The sequence below is a fragment of the Silurus aristotelis genome, assembly GCF_946808225.1.
Source record: "Silurus aristotelis genome assembly, chromosome: 2".
In the NCBI taxonomy this organism is placed as follows: Eukaryota; Metazoa; Chordata; class Actinopteri; order Siluriformes; family Siluridae; genus Silurus; species Silurus aristotelis.
Genome location: NC_139575.1, coordinates 9,375,192 through 9,386,695, shown reverse-complemented (window position 1 = coordinate 9,386,695; position 11,504 = coordinate 9,375,192). Strand labels below are relative to the sequence as shown.

Below are 11,504 nucleotides of genomic sequence, written 5' to 3'. Positions count from 1 at the left end.
GGAGCCCCATAGGAAAGGACACAAAGGAATTAAAGGCAGCAGCAAAATAAATAAATAAATAAATAAATAAAAAACACAAACAAAACATGACCTATTAACCATAGATGTTGCATCTAATATTTTAGGGGTAAATGTATTGTTGACAGTAATAACTATGCTTTAATTACAAGCAATCAGTGGTTGTGCATATGCTATTTTGTCCTGATTATTAATTTGCATGCATCACACATCACAAATTAGTTTTTCATTTAATTTATGTTACCCGTTGCTTTTAGATAGTTCCACCAGGCCATGACAGATGAAGACCACTTCTTTCAATGTGGTGATTCAATAGGTGTGTCTTAGTACTGAAGCAGGAAATCAGGCCTCTGACCACTTGGGTGACCTCTATCACAAAATATACCACATCCATTCTACCTATGTTCATCTCTCTCTCTCTCTCTGTTTATTTCCTTCACCTGACTCACCTTCACTCACCTGTGCCACCCACTGTCTCATCGACAATTCCCTAAAAGTAGGTACGTTCATTTACAAAAATTCTATTATGTTGTTGTTGTTTTTTTTCAGTGTTTCACAATCTGTTTCAGTGATTGCGAGTCTGCGCTAAACTTACCTTTATTGCTTTTTTTTACAGATTAAAATGGGCTTCTTTGAATTCGCCAAAGTTTTAATGGTTGTGTACAACTTGTTAATCCTGGTAAGCGTTTTGTGTTTTCTCATTAAATGTATGCATGTAAGCGTAAGATGGGAGGGGCGGTGTTGGCATTTAAAAGAGTAATTACATTTCCGTATTTATAGCCCGAGATTTTTATGTGACGTGCAAAGTATTAAAGAGATTCAGTTTGTCTGGGAATATGCACACAGTAATTTACACTCCCCGTAATGCAAACATATAACAAAGGCGCTTTCAAACTAGATGTCACAGGCTTGCAGCGAAGTCTATATCGTCAACAAGGCAATTACAGTTTCTTACTTACAGCAATTTTCATCTCATTAAGTTGAAAGCTTCTAATTTTCCCAACTTGGTTTGATAGCTAATAGAGATGAAACTCTGTAATCGCTCGTAGATGCTGTAGAGCAGATGAATCTGCACTCTTACCCATTTTGTATGCTTTAGTTGGTAAGGGTGATTTCATAGAATAAGGGAAGAGGCTTTTTATTTCCCTAAATGCAATTGTACATGCCATTTTGAGACCAGACCACTGAGCTTGCTGAGGTTTGACTTGGATGGTACTCCACAGGTTTATGTTCTATAAGTTGTCAAATACTTTTTGAATTAGCAATATGTGTATAAATAAACAAATAAGGGAATAAAATATTTTGGCCTTTTAAACTAGATTTTCTATGTGCTTTATGATATATTGTGATTAGACTTTTTGAGCAATGGACCTGTTAAAAGACTCGGATGATACTGAAGCCAAGTTATAAAAAAAAAAAAGGTGTATCTTACTGTCTCAATATATCTTAAATATATTTTAGGAAACTGGAAACTATGCTAATTAGTGGTTATATTTCACATTATTATCAGCAGTGGCATCTTTGCATACCTAGCCTGAGTGCCATTCATGATTGCTATGAGCTTCTCATAGCCTGTGAGGCCAATTCAATAACAATCTGACTGTAGGATTCTGAAATGTAGAGGTTCAAGTAGTATACAGGGTTTGCTATTATAGTTTAAATTCAATTTCGTTTTGTATACCACTTTATTTGGACATTGTCACTAAGAAGCTCCACACAGAAAGATTTATATTTAGACCACTAATGGCGATAGTGCCTCAGAAAAATCCCCCGGGACGAAATGAGTCACTTCCAAATACAAGCCAAATAGCTTCTACTTTCTCAGAAAGCAACTCCCCGGTGAAATTAAGTATAAAACGAATGCCTCAATCGTGCTTTGGAATCCCAAGATTACAAATTCTATTTTTTATTGATGTATGGTACTTTCACTTCTATTTCCTGTCCCCTTCAAGCATGGCAGGGTTTCTATTTTTGTCCTTCCAGATCCTGCCCTTTAGGGATCTTCATGGCCTTTTTTCTGCTGCTCGGCAGTTCATTCTGTCCTCTGCATTTTGCGCTTTTTTCTTCTTCCTTTTGCGTTTCCTTTAAACTGATTTACATGTAATATCTACGACGCAATTTCTCCTTGCACGGCATTCTCCACACATTGTATTTTATTAGAGGTTCGAGCCTGTTTTTCCGGAAAGAAAAGGACAATGGCAAAAAATGAATTTGACAGGCAGCAGGAAACATTTGGAGATAGGAACCTGAGAGTAATATGCCTGTCATATTTGTTTATCCGTGAGCTGTGCTGATTATCAAAAGCAGATGGGGAAAAATGCCACGTGATATATGCATAAACTATTCTGGAAGCCATGTTAAAATTGGTGTCAGAAATAAGGTACTATGGAGTCATGTATGCTTTATTAGACATGCAGCACAATCAAAAGACCAGCTGTGACAGCTGTGATTGCCGTTGACATAAACTGTCAGGCTTTAGACATGGTTACAGTGGCATGTTTGAACTCACACACTGAGATCAACCCTCTCATTATACCGTATGCTGCTGCTGCAACAAAAATGAAAACTGATCTAGAGTTCAACATGTCATTTTTGTATATTAATAATACCCACAGAGGTCTAAGTTTGTATTTAAAAATGAGAAAATTATTTATTTAGAGCTTAGTCTTAAAAAGATAGAATGAATATATGCTGAAATTCAATTCTTGCCAGAAAGGTGATTGAGACTAAAGTGCACAATGAACCTTGAACCCTGCAAGACTCTTGAGAAAGAGGTTTCTTTATTTCTCGTTTGGGCTTGTTAATAGCCAAATACAAAGCTGATGAGACAAAGGAACATTGTGTTTATTAATGTAAACACTATGAGCACATTTACAGTTTCCATTCATTCATCCTTAGTAACTGCCTGGTCATGGTAACTGCAGTTTAAATTGGATTCCAGCTTCCAGGCAACACCTATTTCAGGATTAAATCTATATACCGGTACAGACACGGATATTTGGAGCACTAATTACATAGAGATACAGATAGTGCCATTGGGTTTCACTACTATTGGAAAGGTTAAACCATTATACATGATGCTCCAGGCCTATAGACAGAGTGAGAGACTTGTGTGTTTGTTATGCAGGTTTTTTTTTTTTTATATAAATTAATGACCATTAATTAATGACCCACATGTTGCACATTTGCCTCAGGTATTGTGGGGGATAGAATAAGAGAATGGGAAAATGTGAAGGATAAGAGAGGCTGATTGTAATGATGATAATGAACTGGGAATGTGAAGGCATTAAATCCCAAATATAAAGAAAGTCTACTACAGACCCAGATGGGACTGTTTTTCAGCTGTGGGTTACGGAAAAGAAGGGAACAATCTGAATAATCAAATACATGTTTTTATCTTATACACTGGTTTAATGAATTACCAAAGACGAATGCCAAGTACCTTGAAAGTGAAGAGGAAATTTTATTTGGTTGGGGGCAAACATTGGATATCATTTTTTTTATGAATCTAGTACTTGTATCATACATTATATATTACATAATCATTATAATATCCTTTAATAAGACATTAACAAAAGGTTTGTATTAATGTGCACATTTAATACTCAACATTTAATAATTAACATTTTTCAATAGCCTTTATATATATATATATATATATATATATATATATATATATATATATATATATATATATATATATATATATGCAATGACATAGTTGTTTGTCTGTCTGTCTGTCTATCTATCTATCTACAGTGGGGAAAATAAGTATTTAAACACCCTGCTATTTTGCAAGTTCTCCCACTTAGAAATCATGGAGGGGTCTGAAATTGTCATCGTAGGTGCATGTCCACTGTGAGAGACATAATCTAAAAAAAAAAATTCAGAAATCACAATGTATGATTTTTAAACTATTTATTTGTATGATTCAGCTGCAAATAAGTATTTAAACCCCTGTCTATCAGCTAGAATTCTGACCCTCAAAGACCTGTTAGTCTGCCTTCAAAATGTCCACCTCCACTACATTTATTATCCAAAATTATATGCACCTGTTTGAGGTCGTTAGCTGCATAAAGACACCTGTCCACCCCATACAATCAGTAAGAATCCAACTACTAACATGGCCAAGACCAAAGAGCTGTCCAAAGACACTAGAGACAAAATTGTACACCTCCAAAAGGCTGGAAAGGGCTACGGGGAAATTGCCAAGCAGCTTGGTGAAAAAAAGTCCACTGTTGGAGCAATCATTAGAAAATGGAAGAAGCTAAACATGACTGTCAATCTCCCTCGGACTGGGGCTTCATACAAGATCTCACCTCGTGGGGTCTCAATGATCCTAAGGAAGGTGAGAAATCAGCCCAGAACTACACGGGAGGAGCTGGCCAATGACCTGAAAAGAGCTGGGACCACCGTTTCCAAGGTTACTGTTGGTAATACACTAAGACGTCATTGGTTTGAAATCATGCATGGCACGGAAGGTTCCCCTGCTTAAACCAGCACATGTCCAGGCACGTCTTAAGTTTGCCAATGACCATTTGGATGATCCAGAGGAGTCATGGGAGAAAGTCATGTGGTCAGATGAGACCAAAATAGAACTTTTGGGTCATCATTCCACTAAACGTGTTTGGAGAAAGAAGAATGATGAGTAAGTTTTTTTGCACATGGGACAGGGCGACTGCACTGTATTAAGGAGAGGATGACCAGGGCCATGTATTGCGAGATTTTGGGGAACAACCTCCTTCCCTCAGTTAGAGCATTGAAGATGGGTCGAGGCTGGGTCTTCCAACATGACAATGACCCGAAGCACACAGCCAGGATAACCAAGGAGTGGCTCTGTAAGAAGCATATCAAGGTTCTGGCGTGGCCTAGCCAGTCTCCAGACCTAAACCCAATAGAGAATCTTTGGAGGGAGCTCAAACTCTGTGTTTCTTAGCGACAGGCCAGAAACCTGACTGATCTAGAGAAGATCTGTGTGGAGGAGTGGGCCAAAATCACTCCTGCAGTGTGTGCAAACCTGGTGAAAAACTACAGGAAATATTTGACCTCTGTAATTGCAAACAAAGGCTACTGTACCAAATATTAACATTGACTTTCTCAGGTGTTCAAATACTTATTTGAAGCTGTATCATACAAATAAATAGTTTAAAAATCATGCATTGTGATTTCTGGATTTTTTTTTTAGATTATGTCTCTCACAGTGGACATGCACCTACGATGACAATTTCAGACCCCTCCATGATTTCTAAGTGGGAGAACTTGCAAAATAGCTTTGTTCAAATAGGGTGTTCAAATACTTATTTTCCTCACTCTATCTATCTATCTATCTATCTATCTATCTATCTATCTATCTATCTATCTATCTATCTATCTATCTATCTATCTATCTATCTATCTATCTATCTATCTATCTATCAAATACATTATAGTTTCTTTTAAGAAAAGGTATTTATTAATATGGTAAACTTGTCTGTAAAGAGACGTTGATTTACTATTTATGGAAGACGTCTTAGCTTTTAGTAACACTCAGAACAGAACAGAAAAGTCCTTAGGAAAGAGTTCGTTCGTTCGTTCGTTCGTTCGTTCGTTCGTTCGTTCGTTCGTTCGTGCGTGCGTGCGTGCGTGCGTGCGTGCGTTCGTTCTTTCGTTCTTTCTTTCTTTCTTTCTTTCTTTCTTTCTTTCTTTCTTTCTTATTGAATTCAAGAGGGAATAAACAAGAAGCTGTCAGAGAACTATATACTAGTTAAAGGTATCTAATAATGTTAAAATAGTGCATCATTCAATAATAAACCCATATTTTGATGACTGGCTGTGGTATAAGAAGAATAAAACACTTTGGGATGATCAGCTTTGTGATGGTAACAATAAATCCAACTGTTTTTCCACAATTTATTTCTCACATAACACAGAACTGAGGTTGTAAATACAGTATCTTAGTGCGGTACAACATTAAATATAACATCATATATTTATACTTCATTAGGTGTTGTCCATATTGTATAATTAGCATTTTTAAAACACAATGTTTTTAGTTGCTGCTCAATATTAAAGTAAAATTGTTTAAATTAATATGAGATTTTTTTTTTTTTTCAGGTTGGTGGAGGAGGCTTGATAGCTGTTGGGTTTTGGTTGCGTTTAACTGGAGATGTACTGGGCTCAAACGCACTCGGAGTGTTCTCTATAAACGCCATAAATACCATCAAAGTTGACATATACTTCATTGTTGTTGGAATTATAATGGTCCTGCTGGGATTTTTGGGTTGCTGTGGTGCGAAAAAAGAGAGCAAATGTCTCCTGATAATGGTAATGAAAAACAATTACATGATCAAGCACTGTATATGAAGACATGATTTTGTTTTATTTCATTTAAAACATTTTTAATTAATTAAATTACTTTTAATTACTTTTTACCAAATGTAAAGTTCTCCTATGCATTAGCACAATGCCATATGACCTCAGATACATTTAATTACTTGATAGTACTGCCATGCTCATTATAAATCTCCACATTCCCCATACAGTTCTTTTCCATCATCGTCATCATTTTCATCTCAGAGCTGACCCTTGGAATGTTTGCGCTGGCCTATTCTACATATGTAAGTTTTGCTCTGAGGTCACGGCCTCCTCGTGTTCCTTCTGAGTTTTCCTGTTCCTGCCTATTTTTATTTGCATGTACATGTTTTTTTTTATTATTATTATTTATTTATTTTACACTTTATCCATTTTTTTTCTTCTGAGCATTATTAAATATGTGGAGTTGGCAGTGGCTCCTGTGCATTCTGCTTCTTAATGACTGTGTGATTGCTCCAAGCTGTGTGCCAGCACTCTCATTCCCAGCAATTTATTCACCTCTACAACTCAAGTTCAAGCATTTATATGCAAAACAGTCGATTTACATATATTGCTGTGGCCATTTAGTGAAACCTATAATAATTCTGAGTGAGATATGGAAAGCGATTGAGGGAAATAATGCATTTAAATCAAGAAAATAAAACATTTTTAGGCAAATTCGAATCTCATCGCTCAAATGCGATGCTTGGTTTTATTTACGTTCTAATGTCATCAAAGCTATTACATTAAAGTTCGCCCTTTTTTTGTTGTTGTTGTTGATGCAAATAATTCCTTTCCACACAGCATTTTCCCCGAATGAATGACAGCTCATCAGCATATTCAGTTATGCCAAAACTATTCATTAGGAAACGGGAAGGACCTGAGAAGGACATATGTTTGAATTATGGACAGTCTAGGGGAACAGTTACGGGGAACATTAGACATGCACAAGCTCATTTAATGTGCTGTTTGTCACCATCACTGACACCTAAATGTCCATTTATTCATTTCAGTGCCACAAGAAATTGTCGTTTTAATAATATATATGCTTGTCTGTAACCGACTGCGTCTGCTGCATTTTAGATTAATATGGAACACGAATGCATTACAATATCACTGTAATGTAAATTCGACCAGTATACGCATCTACCTGAACAATCAGTACCGGTTAGAGTGATAAGTCCTGACATGTTTGAATGTATAGTGGCACTGCTCATATTCTCTGCTGCAATCTGACGCTCGAGAATAAATCAGAAACCTAATATGTATAGACAGAGATAAGTGTGAAAAGGCAAATTGGGGACTATTTTGCTCACCTCGTGGGAGCATGCTTCAGTGAAATCGAGCAATAAATTAGCAAAAACATATCACATTGCAATCCTACATTTATATATTTTTATTCAGTCTCTCCAACAAACACTATGTTTCTGTATAAGACAACACAGGAATGCAGAACTAACTTCAAACAGCACTTCTGTATGAGTACTGATTTAATAGAGGCGTCGAGTTTTCTTTGCCTGTATTATTGTTGAATATGTCTTTCTCAGCAGGTCTGAGGTATGTGCCAGTTTTGAGTTGCACTCTCCACTTTAGCGCTAGTGATCTCGGCTTTTAGCGGGCTCACTTTCCCAACAGTACTTTGTCCTGCCATCGAGGACGGTGATGGATTAGCCAAGCTAGTGCATAATAACCCTACTGATCTGTGTTCCTCTGCTTTTTTCTTGGGGAACGGAGGGGGGTCTTTTAATTGCCGCTTGTCTGCACGTCCCCCCAGGCATACAGAGGACCACTTGCGATGACCCCCCTCACTTGCTCACTCCCCCAATCCATCCATCTTTCTCACAAAAATGTCATGCATGCCCCCTCCCCATCACTTTAACCAAAGCAGAGCGAGAAACAACAAAGAAAGAGGCAGAGAATTGGCAGTGCATTTTCTGCCAGATTCTGCCTCATCAGTGTATCTGTTTGGATGGCTTTTGCTGCATGAAATGATAATTTGATTTAACATAATTGCTTGAAACCGTCCCTTCCAAATGCATCAATATATATGGAAATTTTCTATGATCGGAACCTACAGGAGATAATCAGGTGCAGTGTTATTGCATGAAGTCTTTATTTGTTTTGGCTGAATACCTATGCAGGCTGTATTGATGGCCGTATAAGAAGCACAATAAGGGAAAATAGGTTAGCATGAATTAAAACAAGCATGCACATCTACCCTTGTCTGTTTTTTTTTTTGTTTTTTTTATTATTCTTTTAGATTAAAAAATTCTTAAGCTCATGGGGCAAACCTGTCCTGCAGGATCAATATGGAAGAGATTTTCACTTCACCAGCCTCTGGAACATGACCATGACAAAGGTAAATCAAGGCTTAATTGCAGAGCATCTTTCACTACAGTGCAGGCATGATTGCAGAGATGCCATTAAACGATCCTGTGCACCACAATGCCTAAGGCACCTCAGAATTGTGGATACCTAGAATATATCATTCATATCATCTCTTGTCCTTTTAGATCACCTTTAGGTCAATGTAATGTGGGCAAAGGTAATATATGAGTTAAAAACTGGCTTACTAAATAAACTGCCGAAGGGACTTTGCAATGAGAGTGTAACAAAAATGTACATAGTGCTTTCAGATTGATACCCAGCCATGAAGCCATGAAGCGACACACACATTAACTACATGTTCCAACTCTATAACACGTCTTCTCTCCTGTTTTGTTACATGATAGTGGGACTGCTGTGGTTTTAATAACTACACCGACTTCATCGGCTCCTATTATTTGAAGCACTATGGTGAGATTTACCATCCCAGCTGTTGTGTAAACACAACATTTATATGTAATTTGGAGAACGCGCAGAACAGCATGATACCGGTGAGAAAGCACACTGCCAAACTAATTGTATTGCTTGAAAGTCATAATTGCAAAAGTAGCAGCAATTTGCCTTATACTGTGTTTTTTTTTTTATCCACACAACACTAAAGTACACTACGTGTACACTATCTTCAAGGAACGCGACATTAGACGGATACTGTTATAGAAAACTATTCAAGAAAATGGTGTGTGGTGTGCATGTTAACAGCATGTTTTATCCTCATACAGTTTGGCAACGATTATATTTTTTTGTTAATTAAATAAAGTAATTATTGTTCATAGCTTTATTCAAAATAAACAAGTTCCTTGTTTATTTAAACCGCATACATAGTCAGCATATACTATGTACATCATGTATTATATATTATACTGGATGTTCAACATGGTACCTCATGGTAAAGAACACACTGATAATTAGAGAATTAGAATTTTTGCTCTCCACAAAGATGGCCTAAGCTCTAAGAAGATCAGTAACACCCTGCAACTGAGTTACAGTACAGTGGACAGGGTCATACAGAGGTTTTCACTCGGAACAGACCTCGCAAGGGTCCATCGAATAAGTTGAGTCCTCGTGCTATGCGTCAGGTGCGAAAACTGGCTTCAAAGAAAAGACGCATGAGTGCTGCGGCATTGCTTTAGAAGTTGCAGAAGCAGAAGGTCCGCTTGTCAGTGCTCACACCATACGCCACACACTGCAACAAGTCGGTTTGCATAACCGTCGTCTCAGAAGGAAGCCTCTTCTGCTACTGTGAGCTGGTTTACAAGAAAGCCTACAAACAGTTTGCTGAAGAAAACCTGTCTAAGAGCATAAATTACTTGTACCATGTCCTGTGGTCTGATGAGACTAAGTTAAACCTGTTTGGCTCAGATGGTGTCCAGCATGTGTGGCAAATCTTTGGTGAGGAGCACCAAGAAAATTGTGTCTTGCCTACAGTCAAGAATGGTGGGGGTATCATCATGTTCTGGGGCTGCATTAGTGTTTATTGAATTCATTGAGCAAAACATAGATTCCAACATGTACTGTGACATAATTAAGCAGAACATGATGCCCTTCCTTTGGCCCTTTCTTTGGTTTCCAACATGAAAACGACCCCAAACACATCGCCAAGATGAACATTGCCCTGCTAAAGAAGTTGAAGTTGATGGAATGGCTAAGTATGTCTCCAGACCTAAACCCTATTGAGCATTTCCTTAAGCGGAAGGTGGTGAAGATCCAGCAGCTCTGTGATGTCATTATGGAGGAGTGGAAGAGGATCCCAGCGACAACCTGTGCAGCTCCGGTAAATTCCATGCCCAGGAGGATTAAGGCAGCGCTACAGAACAATGGTGCTCACAGCTGTTTACTTAGGGTGTACTCAATAATGGCTGTACGTTGAATTAATTTTAGAGGACTGTAAATCTGTACTGCTCTACAAGCTGCACACTGACTACTCTAAAGTATATCCAATTTTCATTTCTTTTCATATATATATATATATATATATATATATATATATATATATATATATATATATATATATATATATATATGTATATATTTGCTTTTTTTAATGTACATATTTTGTTTTATGACAAGCTAATACACAAAGCACATTCATCACATAGACATAAGACTAAACCTATAAACTACAAGTAACTTTGTGTCCAAAATTGTGTATATTTATAAAACTTTAAGACTGGTCAAGTTTATAGAACTAGTTTTTTCTTTCTTCAGGGCTGTTTTGCATGGATTTTACGAAGCCTAGATGAAAGACTCTACATTTTGGGAGCAGTTGCAGCAGGGGTTGGTGGTATTGAGGTAAATTCAAAAGCATAATCAAAATTTCTAATAAAATCAAGATAAACAACTTCTTTAAATATACAAAATGTACCCATTGTCTGTGTTCCTTTATGTCCTTTAGACTGGAGCGATGTTTGTGTCCTTGTACCTGTTCTGTTACCTGGACAAAGATGCCAGTTGAGTGAATCAGAATTATACTTCAAGGGAGAAAAAAAAGCTTCCCCAAAAGGTTTTGAATAATTGAGGGTTCTTCACATCATAAAGACCTTTTGGAATTCTCGCTGATACAGAAACACTCTGCTGCATGGTTATACAATAACAAAAAGTTCAACCTGGCAGACAAGCCAAAGTATATTTGAGAGTTCTAGATGTAGCCTTTTTTCTCAACTGTGTAACTTCAGAGCTGTAAAAATCCTTTCTGTGTGTAGCAGAGTGGGAAAACAATTCAGCTGTCAGTGTAGCTGAATCTAGTCAATAAAAATAAAAAAATAAACAAAAAA

At 37.2% G+C, this 11,504-nt stretch overlaps 1 protein-coding gene across 1 annotated transcript; it reads left to right on the top strand.

Moving 5' to 3' along the window:
* Positions 1-470: 470 nt before the first annotated feature.
* tspan1 (tetraspanin 1) lies at positions 471-11,504 on the top strand. Its single transcript, XM_083527276.1, has 7 exons — positions 471-518; positions 635-697; positions 6,112-6,321; positions 6,540-6,614; positions 8,609-9,224; positions 10,939-11,022; positions 11,126-11,504. The coding sequence occupies exons 2-5, from the start codon at positions 641-643 to the stop codon at positions 8,825-8,827; spliced, it is 561 nt and encodes a 186-aa protein (XP_083383402.1). The 5' UTR covers positions 471-518; positions 635-640; the 3' UTR covers positions 8,828-9,224; positions 10,939-11,022; positions 11,126-11,504.

Coding starts and splice junctions, on each gene's coding strand:
- tspan1 (XM_083527276.1), top strand. CDS start 641: ATGGGCTTCTTTGAATTCGCCAAAGTTTTAATGGTTGTGTACAACTTG. Junction 698..6,111: donor TGTACAACTTGTTAATCCTG/GTAAGCGTTTTG, acceptor TTTTTTTTTCAG/GTTGGTGGAGGAGGCTTGAT. Junction 6,322..6,539: donor GCAAATGTCTCCTGATAATG/GTAATGAAAAAC, acceptor TTCCCCATACAG/TTCTTTTCCATCATCGTCAT.